Raw genomic sequence first — 22,492 nt, 5'->3', positions numbered from 1 at the left:
TCCAGCCTTGAGGTCCCCACTTTGGCTTTGGACATTGTATTACTTCATTCCTGTCCTCAGGTAGAGCTTATAAGGGTCTGCTAGGACAGCAGAGCCCGGACTGTCCTGCCCGGCCTCTCTGGAGAAAAAATTGTGAGGGTGACGTGGTTGTGCAGAATTTCTGCCTTACCCACCTCGAGGACGTAGCATCTGTGATTTCACATCCCTGTTGCCCTGCCTTTCCTTTGTTTTTCCCAGTCCCGTTGAATCACCATTCGGGGACAACTTTCAATATGGGCCATTGGGGAGGATTTTTTTTTTTTTTAAGGGCAGTTGGAAAAACGGAGTTATTAGAAACTGGTCTATTCTGGGGCAATCTATGAAAGATGGATTAAGTGAGGAATGCTTTCATGAAGTTGGTGTGTCCTTCTAAATAGGAAAATTCCTGTAAACGAAGGTGACACTTCAAAGGCCAGACTGGAACTAAGGGAAGAAAATCCCTTGAATCACAACGTGGTAAGAGATGAATGGCTTCTGTTGATGTGCTGAGTATCAGTGATCTGTAATCAATCGTGCATTCATTTGCATACCATTAAAGGGCCTTTTGGGGGCGGGGCGGGGTGTTTCAGGGCAGGGCTGAGTAGAAAGCCTAGGCCGCAGGAGGAAGCCTCACCCAATTTCTTCCTGGCTCGCTTTCTTGGCTGTGCTCGCCATTTACGTCCTCGTCCCCTGGTGACTGGTGGGATACGTGCCGCCTTTTCTTCGATAAGCTACGTGCCACATCAGTGCTCCCAGCTGGATAAATGTGTAGCCTCCAAGTAGACCCTTAGGGTTTACCTTCCCAGTAAAATATGAAACAGAGCTGTCTTCAGATACCAGGGAGAGGAAGTCAAAAGACACAACTGCAGTTTGACCCGTGGCCTCTGTATTGATTTAGAAATGAGACGGCTCAAGTCCTTCATTCCTTGCTGTCCCCTGAAGATTGGTTTTTGTTATGTTAAAGAACGCCTCCCCGCTCCAGCTCCATCCGGGAAAAACGCAGTGCACATCGCCCCGCCCCAACCTGACTGGGGCCTGGGGAGGGTGAGTCCGAGTTCTGTACCCCACGAGGGTGGTTCTGAGAGCAGTGGAGTTGGTATCACCTCAGTTGCAGCAAAGAATTTTTGCTGAGAAGGTGGATCTTCCAGAGTTAATAGATGACTGAATTAATGCAGGGGCCTCAAGTCTAAAGGGACCAATGTTTTCCGTGCTTTGAGGATACTAGTTGGACAAAGGTGAGGCGGCAGGCAGAGGAGGGTTCTGGATAAGCGAGGAGGGGGCCAAAGACCTTGTGAATCCTTTATTTTTTAACCGTTTCGGCTCAGATGTTGAGGCTGATGTCCTATTGAGCTAGTCGGCGGTTTCTCTTTGGGATGGGCTGCTTTGAAGGCATGTCCTCGGTAATACCCATATTCTTCTTCTGCGAAGGTGGACACGACCACGGCCCATCGGATCGATGGCCTGGCAGCGCTGAGCCTGGACCGCACGCACCGGTCTGATCCGGGAAGGGCTGCGTGTCCCCGGAAACATCGTCTATTCTCGCTCGTGTGGACTGGGCTCAGAGAAAGGGCGGGAGGCTGCCACAACCATAGGTGGTCTGGGGTTTTCTTCCAAAAGAAACCCAGAGATGCAGTTCAAACCGAATACACCCGAGACGGTGGAGACCTCCGCTGTCTCCGGAAAACCCCCAAATGGCTTCAGTGCTATATACAAAACGCCACCCGGAATACAAAAAAGTGCTGTCCCCACGGCAGAAACACTGGGCTTGGACAGACCTGCCAGCGACAAACAGAGCCCGCTCAACATCAATGGTGCTAGTTACCTGCGGCTGCCCTGGGTCAATCCCTACATGGAGGGGGCCACGCCAGCCATCTACCCTTTCGTCGACTCGCCAAAGAAGTATTCCCTGAACACGTACAAGGCCTTGCTACCTCAGCAGTCCTACGGCGTGGCCCAGCCGCTGTATTCTCCGGTCTGTACCAATGGGGAGCGATTTCTCTACCTGCCGCCACCTCACCACATCAGTCCCCACATCCCATCATCCCTGGCCTCGCCCATGAGACTCTCGACGCCTTCGGCCTCACCAGCCATCCCGCCTCTGGTCCACTGCGCAGACAAAAGCCTGCCCTGGAAGATGGGCATCCGTCCTGGGAACCCGGTCGATTCCCGCTCGTATCCCCACATCCAGAGCAGTAAGCAGCCTAGGGTGCCCTCGGCCAAGGCGGTCACCAGCGGCCTGCCGGGGGACACGGCTCTCCTGTTGCCCGCCTCGCCTCGGCCTTCACCCCGTGTCCACCTGCCCTCCCAGCCCGCTGCGGACACCTACTCCGAGTTCCATAAGCACTGTGCCAGGATCTCCACCTCACCCTCGGTCACCCTGTCGAAGCCATACATGACGGTCAGCAGCGAGTTCCCCGTGGCCAGGCTCTGCAGCAGCAAGTATCCAAAGGCTCCCGAAGGAGCCGAAAGCACCCAGCCAGCTCCCAGGCACACCCGGAAAACAGCAGGTGAAGACAGAAAAGATGGCAGCTCACCTCCTCTCTTGGAGAAGCAGACGGTTACCAAAGACGTCACCGATAAGCCACTAGACTTGTCCTCTAAAGTGGTGGATGTAGATGCTTCCAAAGCTGACCACATGAAAAAGATGGCTCCCACCGTCCTGGTTCACAGCAGAGCTGGAAGCGGCCTAGTGCTCTCCGGAAGTGAGATTCTGAAAGAAACTCTATCTCCTCCAGGAAATGGCTGTGCTCTCTATAGATCTGAGATCATTAGCACGGCTCCCTCGTCCTGGGTGGTGCCCGGGCCAAGTCCTAACGAAGAGAACAATGGCAAAGGCCTGCCGCTGAAAAACAAGGCCTTGGACTGGGCCATCCCGCAGCAGCGCAGTTCTTCGCGTCCCCGCATGGGTGCCGCCGACGCCGTGGTCACTAAGGTTTCGGGGTCGGTGTCGAGCGCCGGCCGCCCAGCCTCTGCGTCGCCGGCCCCAAATGCCACCGCCGAGGGCAGCAAGACCAGCAGGAGCTCCGTGGATACCACGCCATCCGTCATCCAGCACGTGGGCCAGCCCCCGACCACACCTGCCAAGCACAGCGGCGGCACCGGCAGCAAGGGCGCCAAAGCCAGCAACCCAGAGCCGAGCTTCAAAGCGAATGAGAATGGCCTCCCGCCGAGCTCAGTATTTCTCTCACCAAACGAGGCGTTCAGGTCCCCACCAATCCCCTACCCCAGGAGTTACCAGCCTTACCCAGCACCCGAGGGCATTGCCATAAGTCCCCTCTCCTTACACGGCAAAGGCCCTGTCTACCGTCACCCGGTGTTGTTGGCCAATGGCAGTCTCTTTCCTGGGCACCTCGCCCCAAAGCCGGGACTGCCCTACGGGCTACCCACGGGCAGGCCGGAGTTTGTGACCTACCAGGACGCGTTGGGGTTGGGCATGGTGCATCCCATGTTGATACCTCACACGCCCATCGAGATCACTAAAGAGGAGAAACCGGAGAGGAGGTACCGGTCCCACGAGAGGATCCAAGCCTCCGGAACCGGTTTTCTGAGATGCTGGAAGCCGGCAGCACCAAGTTACATCCAGAAGTCCCTGCGGACAAGAACCTAAAGCCCAGCCCCAGCTGAAATCAAAGGAAGACCGTCGTCAAGAGTGACAAGCTTGTCTATGTAGACCTCCTCCGGGAAGAGCCAGATGCGAAAACCGACGCTAACGTGTCCAAACCCGGCTTCACGGCTGAGAGTGTCAGCAGAGTGCCGAGCCCACCAAGCCCCCGCCTGACCCGGCTCTACAGCCACACCGGAATTTCATTGCCCTGAGAGAGGAGTTGGGGCGCATCAGTGACTTCCACGAAGCCTATACTTTCAAACAGGCTCCGGGCCAGCCAGTCTCCGTCTTAAGCAAGAAGAATGTTCCAGCGGTAACCAACAAGGAGAACCTGGCGACGCCGGTCTCGACTCCATTCCTGGAGCCGACCCTGGGGAGCGACGGCTCTGCGGTCGCTTTCGGGAAAACCCAAGAGGATCCCAAACCATTTTGCGTGGGCGGTGCCCCACCGAGTGTGGACGTCACCCCCACCTACACCAAAGACGGAGCTGACGAGGCAGGATCAACCGATGGCAAAGTTCTGAACCCGAAGCCATCTAAGCTGGCAAAGAGAATCGCAAACTCCGCTGGTTACGTGGGTGACCGGTTCAAGTGTGTCGCTACCGGACTGTACGCAGACTCCAGTCAGCTCGGCCGGGAGCAGCGGGCATTGCAGGTGAGCGCCCCCCACCCGAATTTCAGGAGCCTGACCAGTTGTCAGGTTTTTTTAATGTGTGAAGAGGAGGGGGCCGGGGGTATGATAGGGCAGGACACCGGGCTGATTTGGTTAATGAAGCTTAGGATAATTTAAATGTTTGAAATGTGTCCAGTAAGGGGACGTAAGTGGATACTTTAAGTTATTCTGTAGATTTTAAGCGAACTCCACTCGAATGCTGATAACGGAAGTTTTAATTATTGCGAAGGATGTCTAAAAGACTGCATGACATTTACCTATCAATCGCTTTGATTTCTCTGCCGTTACTGTACGTTAACAAATATACCTAAAAGCGCTGCTTAGAATGCCTTATGTGATACTTGGTGGAGGTGTGTAGCGGCCGCCTGTCTGTGAGATTCGTGCAATTTTTTTTTCCACCAAACAAACAAAAAAAAACAAAGCAAACCTTGCTTAAAGGGATAGAGTATGTATTTAACTTGCTAGTGAATGATAGATGTTGTATAGGAATTTCCTTAAGATATTTTACTTTTAATTAGAAGACAAATAAAGCCAAATTGTTTTGCAATGTTAAGAAAAAAATTGGTTTATGCATATAAAAATGGATGAAGTTATCTAAATGATGCATTGAGTGCCCATTTTAATTACATAGATGGAAGGATTACAAGAGGACAGTATTTTATGTCTACCCGCTGCTTACTGTGAGGTCAGTTGTTCAAATTTTTATTACTAGAATCTTCCATAAACCTTTTGAGTTAAATTTCATTTCCAAATATACAAAGGGAAGTTTGTGGGCCATGGTCGTCTTTATTCATTGTGCATTTGTTTTCTTTTCTGTTGTGTTTTTGTTTCGCTTTCTTTGCGTTGTGTTTTTGTTTTGTTTTATTTACCTTCGAAAGAGAATGTCTGTCTCTATGCCACGGTGTATGTATGGCTATACATACACACCACATATATCTCTACATACATATGGCTTTACGAAGAAAGAGTGTGTGACTAGTTACACATAGACACTCTTACATTTTTATCGTTCAATTTTAAAATATCTCAGTTGTATCATAAATTGTGGTTGGTTTTGGGCAAACTTTTCTTTGAAGATACTTTCCTTTAAGGTAAGGGCAGTGAAATAGCTTTGGTGGTAAGGTGTGTCTTTTTTCCATCTCTGTTCTCTTTCTAGCGTGCAGTGATGCGCTTCTCAGAGGTGGAGATGAAAGAGCGAGAAGGTGGCCACCCCACGACCAAAGACTCCGAGGTGCGCAAATTCAGCCCCGCTGACTGGGAAAGGCTGAAAGGAAGTCAGGACAAAAAGCCAAAGTCGGTCGCCCCGGAGGAGGCCATTGCCGACCAGAACGACAGTGAGACATGTAAGTGAACCCAGGCGGCTCGCGTGTGGTACCACGTCGGTGGGAACGGGGCGGTTCCGCTCCCAGTGCCGAGGGAGGTGAGAGGAAACAGTACGCTTCCGACGGCCCAGCGTCTGGGTGCTGGCTGTTCGGAGAACGGGCTGCTCTGGCCATCCTTCCCAGCTGTGGATTGCAAGGCTGGTTGTCCTTTTGAGCGTTGCGGCATCCAGGAGTGAAGCACCTATGAAATGTTGTTTCCTGGCACGCATCTCCTTTTTCCGGAGAAATGCTAGTCCTGTAGTTAGTAATAGTCTGATACAGTAGAGCAGAGGAATGGCAGTGCAAGACCTCCAGCGTAGCAGGTATGTGTTCTGTTTTGTAGCAGGTACGGATACGGGTTTTTGGTAGCAGTGGAATGACACTTGCAGCCAGAGCCAGACCCTCCAGAGTGACAGTCTCCTGTGGGAGGGAGTGGAGAGTACTCGGATTCTCCCTCCAAAGGCAGAGGTTTCGTTAAAATGAGATTGAGGGCTGATGAAGGCACCAGAGAGATGAGCATAATTATTTTCTGTGGCAGGCTTGTTTGCAGTCATTAGGAGTTGACAGCACGCTCCAAGGGCGTGGGATAAACGAGGGCGTTCTTCCTACCAGACGGGGTGTATTATGTTTTGGAGGCCAAATTGGAGAGAAAGCTAGTGTTTGCCTCGAGTCACACTCTGCGGTCCCATCAGCTGCTCCCCCACTGGGGTTGACTTCGGGCTTTGCCCTCGAGACTTCCTGGGCTAATGAGATGTGTTGGCAGCAAGTGGAGGTCTTTCTCCCTCTTTCTTCAGTGTGCGTGCTTGTGGCCTGCAGCCTGCTCCGGACCCCAGAAACCTCACCGGTGATGGTGAGTGAGGGCACCTAGGTGAACGTCGAGGACAGGGTGGGCGTGAAATCCTCCTGAGACGGGACAGTCGGGGGTGGTGGGCACGTTTGGGAGGCCCAGGCCCTTGGACCCAGTCGTAGGGTCGGCATTCGCCCGCACGCTTAGGTCGTGGGTGCCTGATGCAGTTCGGGAAAATTGTGGTCAGCAACAGCGTGTGCATCTCTCTGCTGCTTGGAGCACTGCCCTCCCCCAGCTCATCTTTGGGGTCAGACAAAGGCCTGTGGCCAGGGTTCTGGGTAAGCCACACCGGGACCGGTTTGTCCTACGTGGCTCCCGTAGAAGGGGATTTCTGGGGCTAGTCAGTGGCGGCCTTACCCGAGGGATGGGGCTCTTGATGTGCCTGGAGTAGACGATTCCGAGCTCCTCCCCCTCGGGATTGGAGTGAAAAACGGAGGGTCCAGGCCACCCTGGAGTGAAGCAGCAAGAAGGCCTCCCTCCTTGCCTGTGCTCACAGCGGACACGCAGCCCTTACCCTCCTGAGTGGCCTCATAACTCAGCTCCTGGGGAAGTTTCTCAGAGAGATGTGATGAAAGTGGGCAAGGCCAAGTTCACGGGGCTGCACTTTTCTGAGGAGGGGATCTGCCTGTTGTGGGTGGACGGTGAGGGAGGCTGGAGGAAGGGAGCGGGCAGTTAACCGGCCTCGAGTCTTCTCGCCCTTTTCTCCAGCAACGTGGCCAAACCCAGGGTGGCCGCTGCCCTTCACGTCTCAGTGGCCTCACCCGCCCTTCTTCCCAGAGACGTTTGTGTGCGTCCTTCCCAGTCTTTCCTGCTGAGCGTGGAGACGAGAACTCGGTGTGGCTGATGGGGAGCAGGGCCTGAGCCCCAGATGATTCCGAAAGCCCCCTCCCCCCACCGCCTGCCTCCCATCTCAGACCGACCGACGGGTCTCTTCCTGGAGCACCTGGGACATGGCCCAGTGAGCCATGAATCGCCACCATGGGAGGGCAGGAGAAGGGTTGGGGAAGGTGAGGGGCTCCGTTTGAAAGATTGGGGCAACGGAGGTGGGTTCCCCATCCACCCTCTGTCTTGTACAGACGTGGGGTTTGCAAATAGCTGGTCAGGAAAGGTGACCTGAAGGGGCCACTGTTCTTACTGCGGCCTCCACATCCAAGGCACAGCAGGTGTTCATTCCATTCAGCTGGATATGAATGGGCCTTCTTGTTCTTGGGCCATGATGTCTTCAGCTGATATGGGCTCAGGTCCTTCTCATGGGTGTCGGTGTGGCCGAGAGCCGAGCTGTGAGCACATGGGAGCTGGGGCGGGGATTTGGGCCGGGCAGGGGTCACAGAGAGGGTCCAGGACGCCTTCAAGATGCCTTCCCCCTTCTGAGGCAGCCCCTACCCATGGAGGGACCAGGAGATTCCAAGGTGGTGGGTGCTGTTTGCGCGGCCCTGGTTGTCCTGGTGCGGGTGCATCTTGTTGCTAGGGGCTTGTTTAAAAAAAGGAATTAACTTGAAAACACAGTGGCCGAGATACTCATTTATTCTTTATGATCACATGGGTGGCTGAGTGAAATTTTTATTTTGGAAGTTGACCAAATGAGTTTGGAGGTTCCTCAGACTTGGAAGTTCATCACTAGGAACCCTCAGTGGCATTTGAAGATGGGGTGGGGCAAGGAGGCATTGGTCCCTTCCTTCTCAAACTTGGAGTAACCATCTCCCTTGCCAACCACTTGGCTGGGACAGGCCTAGGACTTGCTCAGTGGCAGTGCCTGGCCAGGAGCTGGAGGAAGCCTCAGTCGAGGGGCTTCATGAAACTTCTTTGCTCAGGGAACTTCTCTTCCAGCTGAGCACCTGCACGTTTGTAAACTACTTTGGAACAGAGATCCCCTGCACTCCTTGTGTAGCGGGTGTAACTTTTAACAAGGTTAGCCCTGACTGGAGGTGCTATAGTTAAGCTACAGAGAAGGGGATTTTAATCCTGGGGAGCCTTCCAGCAACTCAGAACCCTCTCACCTTGTTTAGGCCTCACTGGGCATGGCTCAACAGTGGTGAGGGTGCTTTGTTGCCACAGTGACTTGTAAATGTTGCTGTGGTGATGCTTCTGTGAGGTGATGCTATGGTACAACCATAATGAATTTGGGATATAGGTGCTGTGAGTCATAGGACCATGCTGCAGGGACCACGTTCACATCTTGCTTAGACTGAGTGACCAAGGGCACATGGCTTCCCACTTTTAGAAGGGCCAAAAGTAGCAATGATGGCAAAGCCTGATGGTTAGGATCCCCGTGTATCTATTTATCTCCCCATCTCTTCTGCCCTCAAGGGTAATCCTCCTGTGGGTCGTGGTTAGAACAGTCTTTGAGAAGCTCCAAGTGACACGGAGCCTCTACCCCATAGCTGGTGGCCATGGGCATCTTGGGCAGTCGGGGTGGGTGTCCTTCAGGGTTATTACTGGCCTGGGTAAGGTCACACTAGCGTAAGGTCTTGGGGGGCCTTAGCTGAGGGGAATTGAGATCTTTGCCCTAAAAGGCTCCGGGGTTGGGGGAAGGGTGGATGGACCTAGTTTGGAAAAAGAAACTTTCAAATTGGACATGGGGGTTCTTAAGGTAGCCCTTCCATTCCTCCATGGATCCCCTCCCACGGAGCTTTTAGGGAAGGCTGATTGGACCAGAGAAGTCCAATGGTGTAACCAGCAGGGCTCACCTCTTAAAATTTCCTACATTTCAGGCCTGAGATTCAGGCTGGTCTGAAAGTCTTGGCATCTTTTGGTTAAAGGGATTTTTCCAGCCTTTCTCTGTGCTGAGCCCGGCCCGTGATTATGAAGCCCACCCTGGAGGGAGGCTAGCAGTAACATTCCCACTTTACAAGTGAAGGGGGCCGAGTTGTAAAGCGGCGCCATTCCTGCCCGAGTGTTTAAGAGGGTCACAGAGAAGCCAGAGTGAGAGTTGCAGCACGCCGTCTTCACCGGGCCTGCGGTAGCCTGGGCTGCATCACCTGTAAGCACAGGCCAGGAGTTTGGGGTTTCTCCTGCTGCCATGGCAGGAGACCCTCGCGGTTGGGGTGATTCCACCATTCCGGCAAGAGTAGATGGGGACCTGTCCCAGCTTGGGATACCCTTGGAGAAAAGCTAAGTGTGTTCCACCATTGAGAACACAGGTCAGGCTAGCCCAGGCCAGGGTGAGGTTCATCCCCACAACTGGCTGCCATTAAATGCTGGGAATGCCCCCAAGAGAGGCTGATCAGGGGACCAGCTGGCTGGGCAGAAGCGGGAGTGATACTTGAAGTGGTCTAGGGAGAGGAGGAGGAATGCGAGCAGCATGTGAGGGGTGTGTCCATGATTTCATCTAGAAAAACGGGCTGTGGGAGCTTAGCTCAGGTGTTAACGAAATACCAAACTCATACACCCACCCCCACCCCCGGCCGGTGATGGACACAGGGTCATCTTCGGGGAACTCTTTAACAGCACAGTGATCATTATGGAATTATTTGTGTGTTAGAAACAATGTGACTAGCAAAGCAGTTGAACTGTTTCTTTGGCTAGAGCAAAAGTGAGGAGTGATGTTAGGCTGGGGTGATTGGAGGAAAAGCCCCAAGTGGATGCTAGATTGAGCAGAGGGGGCAGGAGAGACACAGGCGGAGCTGGGGTGTGAGCAGTTCAGCCCTGCCCGCCGCACCCCCACCCTTCACCCCAATGAAAGGGGTTGGAGTCTTGTCTTTGAAATGTCTTTAGATGCTTGTTGCCTGGGAAGGAAGGCGTGGAGACGTGCCAGGTGGGTGACTGGTGTCACTGAGGGCCCTCTTCCTAGACAGGAAATAGGAGCAGCCCCTCGATGGCAGTGAAATGCTTTTCCCCCCACGGGTGTGGAAAGAGGACAGACGGACTTGTAGCAATCTGGTTGAGTTCTTTGAAATTGCCCTTGACCCTTGTGTGTGCACCAGGAAGCCTTTCCTTTCCCTTTGCCAGGCTCCTCTTGCCTTGGTCTCCCCAGCTTCCCAGCCTCCCACCATTCTTTCCCTACCCTTGTTCTTCACCCTCGCCCCTGCTGACCCAAGTGAACATTGGTGCCATGTCTGTGTAGATGGCAGTTGGGGGCTATTTGGTCTCTTGATGACATCAGCCTTTTCTGTTGACTAGCAGCTGTTTCCATAGTCATTTGTAGCTCTGCCCTGATTGGTTGGATCTTACTGTGAGGTCACTCACCCCCCCTTTAAAAGTAAGCCACCTTGGAGAGTTAAGCAGTTAGGCAGTTATCTCACATGCCTGTAGAGGGATGGTGTAGATGCCTCACCTTGACCCTTGAAGGATGGATTGTGAGTGGGCTACACGCCTCATCTTCTGCTTTCTTTGCTGGTTGTGTTCAGCTGTCCTTCCTTTGGGACGTCTTTCTGAGGGTTTTGTGCTTCCAGCGTGTGAGGCCCCTGGTCTCCAAAGGGGGGTGGTCTGTTGGTAGCAGTTTGCCTTGGGCATGGGGGTCCTGCCTGCTCCTGGTGACCTTTGTTCCCTCCTTTCCGGGTTGTCTCCCCTCCCCTAGGGGAGTGCTATGATGGAAGCAAACCTGACCCCTTCGAAGCCCCAGAAGACAGTGATCTTCCTGAGGACATGGACACGGAGCCCCCCAGAGAGTCTCCCGCCGACCAGGTGGCCCCGGACGCGTCACGCAGCCCCACCCTCCGGCTGAACAGAAAGCGCAAGGTGTCTGGCGATAGGAACCACACTGAGACCACTGTGCTCCCGGAGGACTCTCTGCTGAAAGCCAAGCGGAGACGGGTCTCCAAAGGTGAGCTCGGTTTCGCTTCGGGACCGCAGGGCACCCTACGGAAGTCCTGGAGCGGAGCAGTGGAAAGTTCCAGTCCCACCCTGGAGCCCTGGGGGGAGCCACTCACACCTCCCCACCCCCCACCCCCCCAAAGCCAGGTGCCGGGGCTGGAGCCCAAAGGTGGCCAAAGGCAAATAGGCCCCCTCCCGAGACTTGGTGACAAGTTCCAGCCAACACAGTGACCACACCCCTCCCCTCCCCCACCCCTGTTAGTGATGTGTAAGACAGTTCGTTCCCCGCCCCGGGGGGCTTCTTCATTAATTTGTAGTTATTTCTCCATTAGCTGACTGGCCTGAGAGGGAAATGACAAACAGTTCCTCTAACCACTTAGAAGAGCCACATTATAGTGAGCTGACCAACCTGAGGTGTGCATTGAATTAACAGGGCTCCATCCCAGAAAGCAGCGCCGCTTGCTGCACCTTAGAGAACGGCGGGAGCAGAGAGCAAACCTGGCCGGCAGGGCAGGAAGGAAGTGACCCAGGCGGTTCAGCCTGCGGTCACCCCCCAGGGCAATAGCATCTCCGAAGAGAAACCTGGCAGGAAAAGGGCAGAGGCCAAAAGCAACAGCAGCTGGTTGGAGGAGTCCCTTAAATGCAGTGACAATGAACAAGGTACGCACGGGGCGGGGGGCGCTCCTGGAGGGTGGATCACCCGCCCTCTGTGGGAAACGGCCCTGGAGGGGACCTGAGCGCCATCCAAGTTGACAAGAGTAGTGTGTGGCGAGCGGGGAGTTTTCTTCATGAGGTCCTTTCAGCCTGCACACTTCCTTATGGAATGGACAGTGAGGCGGGAGCTCGACTTCCTGGGCTGCTCCTCATCACCCAGCCCGCGGCTGGGCAGGAAGGGAAGTCTTGGGTGACCCCGGGCGCTTGTCAGTGCCCTCATTCCAGCCTCAGGCTGTCCCCAGTCGCCCTGTCCCGAGCACCCAGGCCCCCCACGGGTGGGGACGGGAGCGCACGAAGGGCTGGCTTCTGCCCTGTCTTGCGGCCCTCTGAAGCGACTTGCCATTTGGCGTTTCGTGGGTTAGCCTATTTGCCGGTTGATGTGGGATAATTAAAATATTAGTGCTTTGAAAACATAATTGGTATATCTTTAAAAACTGAAGCTGCTCCAACGATCAGTGCTAACAATGGGCTTTTCTTTCCTCACCGGCTACAACTGTGTAACGCCCGCTTCTTCTCCCCCTGACAGATGTGCTGTGCATGGACGAAGAAATGGATCGGCAGCCTTCGCCCCTGCCGCAGAAATACACCGACAACAGCGAGAAACCATCCAGGAAGCGACCGTGCAAAACCAAGCATTTGATCCCTCAGGAGCCCAGGCGGGGCTTGCCGCTGCCAGGGGACTCCTACGTGGACAATGCGGATGGCAAGGTACGTCTTGCCCCTGGCTCTCCCCCGCCCCCCGGGCCTGTGCAGGCACATCCCGCCTGCCTACTTCTCTGCTTCTGGGGACAAAGCTTTCCTTTTCCTGAACCCCTCCCCCCAAAACGTCCCTGCCCCTTCCTAGGGGACCTGTCTCCTGGGTGGCGGTGAAGTTTCCAGCGAGTAAAAATGCAGCCCCTTCCTCGCGCCCCGCCTCCCTCAGACAGAGAGGAGGAAAAGTGCTTTCCTCCACTCAGGAGCGGCCTGAGCCCAGTTCCGACTATGATCTTTCGCCGGCCAAGCAGGACCAGAAGCCCTTGGACCGTTTGAAGCAATTGTTACCATCTTCCCAGGCCTCGCAGCGGACATGCTCAAGCTCCCCTCCAGAGACCACCCAGTCCCGCCCGATGCCAGCGGAAGCGCGGAGACTTATTGTCAATAAGAACGCGGGCGAGACCCTCCTACAGCAGGCCTCCCGGCTTGGCTACGAGGTGAGCATCCTTGTGGGTGCCCCAGATCAGGATCCGCCGGCTGCTGCTCCTTGGGTGGAGGACACACTGGCTGGGGATGGGGGGCGGGTCTCAGAGCCCAGCCCCCTCCACGTGGCGGGCTGGGCTGGGTGTTCCAGCAGGGTGTTTGCGTTGGCCCCGCTCACACTGCGGGCTCTTTGGTGGCTTGTTCAGTCGTGGTGTGAAAAGAAAGGCAGGCCTCTCTGATGTTCCGTTCCCGTTCAGGCAGGTAGGCTGCTTCGGCCAGCCCGGCTCACTTATCTCTGATATAAAATCTGACCTTACCCAGGGCTTGGCGACCAGGGGAATTTTAATGAGCCCTTTTGGATTCTGACTAGCAAGAAGGAGAGTAGTTATTAGCTCTACTAACTTGTGCTGTTTGGGGCAGAGTGATGCCCCTGTGGGGTAGCGGGTGGGAAGTGTCTGTGCAGAGTAGGGGTGGGAGTGGGGCAGACCTGAGCAGTCTCTTTCTGAGAGGGCACGGGAGCCGAGGGCTGATGGGCGGGGAGCAGGGCTTGAGCCTTGCCCAAAACTCCCTGTCCACACTGCTGTATCCCAACCCAGCACGGCTGATGACAGTGATAGCCTCTATTGCTAGAGCAACATAGAAAGATAGCTGATGTCTGCCTAAGCCCGTGTGATCTGTAGTAACTCCTTTCACCCTTTTAACATCTTCACTTGGGAGTAACGAGTACTAGCCCACTCTCGGATGAGGAAACTGAGCCTCAGAGGGGTTAGCTGATACCCGTACAGGTAGCAATCCAGAAGTGCTCCACAGCCCACTATGCTCCTCAGCAAGACTGGCTCACACTGGAATTGCCCTTTTTACAGTTCAAAACCTCTGTGAGACAGATGACTCTCTCTGCCCTGTGCAGTTCCCCCACCATACTTGTCAGTAGCAATTGTGATGTAATAGCCCATAGGGCAAAGGCATTTTTCTGTGCTGGCATCAGCCCTCTGGGAGTTGAATGGTGACAGTAAAACGCGGTTCAGCAGGCTGAGCGTGGAGGTGTGGCTGAGCACTGGGGTGGCAGGACCCAGGCTGGCCCAGAGCCCTGGCGCCCACACCCTCAGCCAGCTCTGTGCCCCTGTACCCCGTCTCCCGTCGTGTCCCCCCACCCCGGTCCATAGTGCCGTGAGCCCTTGGAAGTGTGCCTGCCTTGGCCCTAAGTCATGACTGTGGGTGGGAAGTTGGAAGCACTAGGGCTATGCTTAGTTTGGGGGTGTTTTTTTGTTGTTGTTGTGGGTTGAATGTGCTGTTGTTTATATCTACACGTCTCTTGGAGACCTCTCCATTAGCTAGAGAGCACTTTCTGGGAGTTAGCGCAGTTACTTGCAGGTGAAGTCCAAGGAGCACCCAGTTGGTTTCCCAAGAGCTGAGAGCGGGCGCCTAGGAGGACAGAGCAGATGTTGCACATAGTGTTGAGCTAGACCCCCCGTGGTTGAGAAGATAGTCTCCTTGCTTCCAGCAAACGCTGGAGGTGGGGGGGAGACCCCTAACCCCAACTTTTGGGTTAGGGTTGAGAAAGTAGACTCCCGCTTCCAGCAAATGCTGGAGATGGGGGGACGGGGTGCTGCTGCACCCGCCGTGGAGGGCGGGGCTCCGAGCCCCACCTGTGAACTTGGCATCATTTCCAGCAGCCTCCCTTTGGGACCAGAGACGTCAAAAGACCCTCGTTGGTCCTCTAAGACAGTTTCCATTTTGGTTTGGTGGCTCTGAGGCCTGGACCAAGGGGCACTTGATCCATACTTTTTTAGGCTACCTGGCCTTTGATTGCACAGGAAGCCTTGGGAATGTTTAGGGTCGGATTTGTTTTTTTCTTCAAATGTAAATTTCAATATGTAGATTCCACAGATCACCAGTGTTGATGCTGAACATTGTGACAAGTAGATGAACGCTTTCAACTTTGAATCCAACTTTCTGGGATTTCTCTGGGCAGAATGTTAAATGTTGGGATGATGGCCCAGTTGGGAGATGCGGCAGCTTAAACCTTTTAAAATTGAAGGACAGTTTGCTTAACCAGATAAGGGTGTGGTTTGGGAGGGTTTTCCTGAAGTTTTGTCTTCAGCATTCTTGGTTATTTTCTTCTGCTTAGCCAAAGATACCATGTGCAGTATAAAGGCTGTCTGAGCTTTATGTCATGATAATCTGGTTCTGGAAGTTTAGAAACACACTCTGGCTTCAGATCCGCGTTAAATAGATCACTTGCGTGGTCAAAGACCTCAAACCTTTCCCTCCTGGGAAAAAGGCTTCTATTTCTTAGGCTAAAACGCCAGTGTGCAACCACATGCTTGTGCCTTTAGCGGTGATGGTTAAATTTTCTATGAATTGAATAAGTCATGTTTTTTAAAAAGTTAATGAGGCATTTAATTAACTAACAACGGCGGGCTTATGGCCTTTATGGTTACATTTTGCGGGTAATGGCATTCGGCTTATAGCCGCTGAACAGAGAGCTGTCCGACAAAAGCAGTTTGACTTTGCTCGGGAATGGCTGGGCTGCCCTTCAGACACTCCCGTTTATTTCTAGCGGAGAAAAGAAACCAAGGAATGTGTTGCGTCGACAGACTCGCCCCGCCTCTTCACCTTTCAGTTAGAGAAAGTGTTGGTGGCGATGGTTGCCATCCATTTAGAGGCCTTCACCCTCCTAGCTAGGAGAGTGTAGTTAGCCCACTTGACCCCCAACAGAGAAGGCCTGTGGGATGCTCGTCACAGCTGGATTGCATCCCTCTAACTGGGGCCCTCTTGGGCCTTTTGAATCTTCCCAGCTGACCAGGTACCAAAGACCTGAGTTATAGGTCTAGTACTTCATGTAAATTGAACTTGGGGTTTAATATCTCTGGGCCTCAGTTTGCAAGTGTTGAATGAGGATAGTACTACCTTCCTTTCCTGCTATCTCCTGGGTTCCTATGGGTGACAGAAGACGTCCTCATCTGGGGAAATGAGAAGCACTGTGTAAATAGTGGGATCAACGTGGTTGAGTTAGGACAGCCTGTGGCAAAAAGTCTGACCTGGCCGTGGGGCTACTGCTGCCTTTGCTACCATCTTCCAGGAGAAGAGAGTTGACTTACCCATCAGCTTGGACGGCCTTTCATTTCTAGGTACCCTTGAATCTGCCCTAGTAGTGATGAAGGTTTCCAGGTGAAGGCCATGATTGTCACAGCAAATAAACCCTGGGTTGAGTAAATTGATGTGTGCACAGCAGTTGGTGGCGTTCAGACCTGATCCCAGAGCCATGTGACAGGGCCTCTCCCTGGCTGGGGCACACAACTCATTAGCTTGCAGCCGTCCACTCAAGTCTGGCTAGTGAGGGCCTGCTAAAAGAGCAGCAGCTTCATGCGGTATCCTGGATACCAGGGCTCGGGGCAGGTGGCCTGGGAGCCCAGAGGATTGTGGGCTTTCTGGCAGGTTGGGATGTAAACGGAGAAACGCATTCGTGGGTGTGCCTTTTCTCTTCCTCCTCTTGTTTTGGAAGGGAGCTGCTGCAGTGACCTGAAGTAACAGGGCACCGATGGCCAGGTTTACCAGCATGCCCCATTGGGTTCACGTGGTAAGCAAATGGAACATTCTAGTTCGCTCCCAAGTGAGTGGTCACCTTTGATTGGCGTGTCCTCCAAAGGGCATAAAAGGTTTTACAGAACCCATCTCGCACTTATGGGCGGCTAGAATGACCCCCGTTTTAGGTTTAACAGATGAGTTACCTGAGAGATGTCACAAGGAGGCCTGTTCTGACCCCATCCCATCCCCCCTTACCCTGCAGACCATGTTTTAGGCCACATGCACGTTCTGCCTACTCCCAGCTCTCAGAACCTGACGGCTCTCTGCTGGGCACGACTTACCCAGTATAAACAGTATAACGTGTTTTCTGGTGGCAAATGCTTTCGATGTGTCTGAAAACTTTCTTAAGGTAATAAAACATTGAATAAATTCCTGCTCTGCTTACTGAGAGTGGTTCATATTAATATTTTAACAAGCCAAAGAAATAAGGTTAATAACAGTGACTCTAATGCACAGTGTTGACACAGAACATCTCCGGGGGCGGGGGTGAACGTTTTATTTGATTCTTGAAATGTGGAGGTTGCAGCCTGTGGTGTATCAGGTTCCTGTCATTAACTTGGGGCAGAATCAGTCTAAAATTTTCATATTTACTCGAGAGGGTGGAGTGAGGCAAAATAGAGGGTGGGGTTATTGGAGGCATTTTGTGTCATTCCTCGAGGATGGAGGGAGAGAGCTTCTCTTTAACTCCACTTAACGTACAGACAAGAGCATCTGAGGCCCAGGGTCTGATTTGGGGTCTTAACAAGGGGTGCGAGGATGTAGCTGACCTGGGTGTCCCTGCTTCTCTAAGCTGGGGAATGTTCTCTGGCTGATTTAAGCTCTCTTTAAGTGTTGGTCATCCATACTTTTATCTAAACTTGTGTTATCGTCCACTGCCACTGACTGAACAGACCCATCAAGTGAGAATGGTCTGTGCTTGGCAATGTGTCATCTAAGATGTTAGCAGCCGTGACACCTCTGTACTGGTCATGTCGGCCCCTGGGCTGAGGGCTTTCATCGCTATCCGAATCGCTATCCGAATGCGTCCTCTCAGCAGCCCTGTGGAAGCTTGGAGAAGTTCAAGGGTAACTTGCCCATGGCCAGGCCACTGGTGCAGCAGAGCCTTAGACAACACTGTCTGCATCTCCAAGCCCTTCTCACGCACTCTCGCCCCCCACCAGGATGCCTGCCGCCTGCCCGCGCCATGGTGGGCTTTTGGCCCCAAGGATGTATGCCTTTGAAAGTGGGCACCGCCAAGCTATGGGGAGGTCACGCTTACAAGGTTCACTGTATGGTGTCTGATGGTATCTCCTCTCCTCTCCTCTCCTCTCCCCATAGGAAGTGGTCTTGTACTGCCTGGAGAACAAGATTTGTGATGTGAACCACCGCGACAACGCGGGTTACTGTGCCCTGCACGAGGCTTGTGCAAGAGGTCGGCTCAACATCGTACGACACCTCCTTGAATATGGCGCCAATGTCAACTGCAGTGCCCAGGATGGAACCGGGTCAGTGGCGGTCTTGCTCTTGGCCTGGCCCTGCTGGGGCATAGGCAGTGGTTCTCAGGGTGTGCGGGGAACCCCAGAAGGAAAGATGGAGAGTGAGTGCCTTGTAAGCACACTAATGGCGGAGTTCTCTAGAATGGAATCGGACAGATCTTTCTGGCAAATTTACATAGAACTTTAAAACTCTGTGACGCTCTTATGGACAGAAGTCCCTGAAAATGTTGAGCCTGCATGAATAATCAGGGGTGTTCTCTTTTAAGACCCTGGACTCTTCACCAGCGTCTGTTGAATCTCAATCTTGAACATATATGTGAGTTGAAAGTTGCAGGAGCACAGACAGGTCCAGTGGCAACTGGCTTGATAGGACCTGCCGTGTCCACCCACATCCCCGGGCCTGGCCCCCACTCTGTCCTTGACCTTGGTTTATTGGCCAGAGGCCCAGGTCTGAGTCAGCCCAAGCATCTTCCTGGTTGTACCTGGGATGCCACCACGAGGCAGGGCACTGGGGCTTTCCTGACAGTCATAAAATTAGCAAAACCGTAAGGTATTTGGTGGTTCATGGTTTCCAAATAGCATCCTTTCTGGATGGGACTGCGGACAGTGTTCCTGACCCCAGCGGACACGGGCAGGAGGGCTCTGTATCCTCCTGAGAACTCGCCCTGCCTGTCGACTGCTTCTGGGCGAGAGGGTTGATCACGCATCTCCAAGTTGGTTTCAGGAGAGGTTCCGCTTTGCCCCTAGTTTCTTTTACAAACTGCACTTTTTGGGTTTTGTTTGTAATGGTGTAACAATGGCTTGTCGTATCTGCTTCCGTGGTGCTGGGGTTCTTCCCCCCACCCCGCCGTACGTTACCTTCTTACAGTCTGTCACTATTTAAGTTCATTGGAAACGTTTTCATCGTGGCCTGAGTTCCTCCTTGGGCCATGCATTAAGAGAGATGTGCATTGAAGAATTAAGCCTGAGATGGTCCCTTCACCTGTCCCGTAAAGGGTTATGTGTTGAAATAACAGAGTAATTTGTCGCAGCGACCGTACACTCACCTCCTCGGTGAAATAGCGCGCCTCTGAGGCTTGGCCGCACACGCTCGATTTTGCCCCGTGTCCTTAGAAGCAAGCGTCGCGTGCACGGGTGTAATCCCCCGCACCTCTCCTAGGCCTCTCCACGATGCTGTCAAGAATGATCATCTCGAAATTGTCCGTTTGCTCCTCTCCTACGGTGCTGATCCTACCCTGGCTACATACTCAGGTAGAACCATCAAGAAAGTGAACCACAGCGAACTTCTGGAGAAGTTCTTAACAGGTACAGCAGAGGTCAAGACATGGTCTTGTTCAAGCATCTAGACGGTGACTTCACAGCCTTTCACCTGGGTTCCCCCTACCCCCACCCCCCGTTTACTCTAAGTGACCCTTTACTGGGAAAAGCGGCCCAACGTTAGTCTGTCAAAGAAGAGATACATACTTTGAGTTTTGCGAGGTGGGGGGCTGGAAAACTCTTAGCTAGCCAGGCCAGCTTTTGTTCGGAAGGCTGGGGCGGTGAGGCGGGCAGTCCCTCAGGAAGGCGGGTGGACGCGTGGGGAGGTTTCAGTCAGATACCTGGAGGCGTGTGCAGTGGGACTTATCAGGAGGTGACACCAGCCCCAGCGTGAGATGTTCCCGAACTCCAGCAGCATTTGCCTCTTACCAGCAGGCGTTATCTTGTTTCTCTCTCTCTCTCCCTCTCTCTCCAGACTGTTTAAATAACCTGCAGGTTCCTGACGATGGTAGTCCCGGTTGCTCTTCGGAGTTCTCTGGCAGCTGTGTGTGTGGTGAGCAGCCTTGTTCGTTTCAGTTGGGCTTGTGGAGGTGGGGGTGGTGCTGTGAGCAGGACTTGCTTGGGAAAGAATTTTTCCAGGGTCCTTTTTGGCGAACAGCTGGAATCTTGCTCCAGCTTACTGACCTCTCTCTTGTTTGCCCCCCCGTTTAGAACCAGATGATGAAAGTGGTTACGATGTTTTAGCAAATCCCCCAGGACCAGAGGACCAGGATGGCAGCAACGAGGCCTATGGTGACCTATTGGAATCTGAATTTTCCGAAGACCCCCTTTTGCCGTGTTATAACGTCCAGGTGTCCGTCGCTGAGGGGTGAGCGTGGCCAGCGTGTGGTCGAGAGCCAGCCCAGCTGCTCTGTGGGGTGGCAGGAGTTAGAAGTCCCCTTCAGCAGATGAGGGTGGATGGGTTGGGGGGTGAGTGAATTCCTCACCAAGTGTCCACCGACCTCACATAATGCAGTGGAACTTTTCCAGAAAAGTTTGGGGGGTGGGAGGGCTCCCCAGCCAACTGCCCTCATTGGAACACACCCCTAGAGCCCAAAGGACACGGGAGTCAGCGACTGCAATTGCACAGTTTCAGTCACTAAACTCTTGGGGAAGGGATCCTCCCCAAACGGCTACCATAGGGGCCTTCCAAGGCGCGTGAGGTCCACGGGACGATACTGATGTGTACCCTCTTCTCGTATAAGATTAGAGAAAGCCGTATGTGGCACCTGGGATCTTATGTGTCTTCAGATTTGCTTAGATCGAGTCTTGTCCCCACGGTCGGGCCACTGTGCCCCATGACCAGCCCTTCGGAGTGAACACATCAGGAGACCTTGCTCTGCTGTGTGTTGACCCCGGTGCTTAAGGAGTAGCATTCTCCTTGGACTCTGAGGCTGGGAACGTGTCTGCCTTTGTGGTGACATTGTATTCGGGATAGAGATCATAAAGCGTGGCAGGGTATCAGGAAGGATTGTACCACCTCCCTTCTCGAAAAAGCCTCACTCCCGGCAGCATTGAGGGGCGGGTTGGAGGTGTGGGAAAGGAAAGGAAAGCCAGGTGACCTCGAGTGTTTCTCATGCTCTCTCCGTGAGGGCCGGAGGAGAGGAGAGGTCAAAGAGGTGTTTGCCATCTCCCTTGGGTTGGCATACAGACTGGTTTTCCCCAGTGACTAGAACGGGGTGCACTTACTTGGAGAGGGGTGACCTGAGTTGTGACCAGAGCCAAGGCAGCACTGGGGTGGCCTGCAACGAGGCTCGTTCAGGGGCGCTGCTCCTGCTTTTGTCTAAGTTGGCTGATCCGCCCTAGGTGGTCTCTTAACACATGCACATGAGTCCAGAGTTCCCCCGCTAGAAGTAGATCTTCCGGGCTTCCCTGGTGGCACAGTGGTTAAGGATCCGCCTGCCAGTTCAGGGGACACAGGTTCGAGCCCTGGTCCGGGAAGATCCCACATGCCACGGAGCAACTAAGCCCGTGCGCCACAGCTACTGAGCCTGCGCTCTAGAGCCCGCGAGCCACAACTAGAGAAAGCCTGTGCGCCGCAACAGGCCCAGTGCAGCCGAAAATAAATAAATAAATAAAATTTAAAAAAAAAAAAAAAGAAGAAGTAGATCTTCTAAGGACAGTGAGAAGTGGGGTGGGGGTGGGGTAATCAAAGTGGAAGTAGCAGGCCCTTTCACCGCCAGGAGACGGGTAGTTCATAGTTGGGAGCGCCTCTAATTTTGCCGGAAACTCAAACCACTGTCCTTTCTCTGGTGTAGGCCTCGTAACTGGCTGTTGCTCTCAGACCTGCTCAAGAAACTGCAAATGTCCTCCTGCATATTCCGCTGCAATTTCCCAAATGTGGAAATTGTCACCATCGCGGAGGCCGAGTTCTGCCGGCAAGTGTCAGCAAGTCTCTTATTCTCTTGCCCCAAAGACCTGGAGTCCTGTAATCCAGAAAGTAAGGAGCTCTTAGATCTGGTGGAGTTCACGAACGAGCTTCAGACTCTGCTGGGCTCATCCGTGGAGTGAATCCTCCCCAGAGACCTGGACTCAGACGACGACTGGTGAGCTCGCTGGGGCCCGCCGTGTACAGTGTGTCATGGTGTTAATCCTTGTGCATATGTGTCATAATACGACTATTTCTGTAAAGAAAGGACACTATGAGACACGACTCCAGTCGGAAGGGCTTCAAAACATGTTTTTTTCTTTTTAAAATTTTAAGTCAGTTTTTATGAAGTTGTTAATAAAGTTTCTTTACTTTTCAATGTACACATGCTTTGGAATATGTTTGTTTTTACTCGGAACAATTGTTTCTTTTCTTTTTTAAGGAGAAAAAAAAAAGGCCAAGGAGCTCCACACTTTGACTTAATTTCATACAAAGCTCCGACGACAGAGGCCATAACTGTTGAGAGTTGCTTTTGGGGCAAATTAAACCAGTAAAATTTTAAACTCTTCCTCCATATTAAAGGGATTGAATAAATTGGCCACTTTGGTGCACCTGTGTCC

At 53.2% G+C, this 22,492-nt stretch overlaps 1 protein-coding gene across 1 annotated transcript in view; it reads left to right on the top strand.

Annotated features, from left to right (window-relative positions):
- LOC307056526 (BCL-6 corepressor-like) overlaps positions 1-22,255 on the top strand; it is a 42,456-nt gene extending 20,201 nt beyond the window's left edge. Inside the window, 20 exon segments of the mRNA XM_079709342.1 lie at positions 417-495; positions 1,447-1,503; positions 1,505-3,530; positions 3,533-3,639; positions 3,643-3,760; positions 3,763-4,277; positions 4,927-4,980; positions 5,452-5,638; positions 11,020-11,265; positions 11,588-11,665; positions 11,668-11,733; positions 11,736-11,915; positions 12,426-12,480; positions 12,482-12,681; positions 12,909-13,159; positions 18,051-18,217; positions 19,368-19,513; positions 19,941-20,018; positions 20,177-20,333; positions 21,763-22,255. Coding sequence (XP_079565468.1) covers positions 417-495; positions 1,447-1,503; positions 1,505-3,530; positions 3,533-3,639; positions 3,643-3,760; positions 3,763-4,277; positions 4,927-4,980; positions 5,452-5,638; positions 11,020-11,265; positions 11,588-11,665; positions 11,668-11,733; positions 11,736-11,915; positions 12,426-12,480; positions 12,482-12,681; positions 12,909-13,159; positions 18,051-18,217; positions 19,368-19,513; positions 19,941-20,018; positions 20,177-20,333; positions 21,763-22,015 — 5,020 coding nt within the window. The 3' untranslated portion in view covers positions 22,016-22,255.
- The last annotated feature ends 237 nt before the right edge of the window (positions 22,256-22,492 follow it).

Source organism: Hyperoodon ampullatus, assembly GCF_949752795.1.
Source record: "Hyperoodon ampullatus genome assembly, chromosome: 7".
In the NCBI taxonomy this organism is placed as follows: Eukaryota; Metazoa; Chordata; class Mammalia; order Artiodactyla; family Ziphiidae; genus Hyperoodon; species Hyperoodon ampullatus.
Note: the sequence above shows the minus strand (reverse complement) of the source record. Positions and strands in the feature narration are given on the sequence as shown.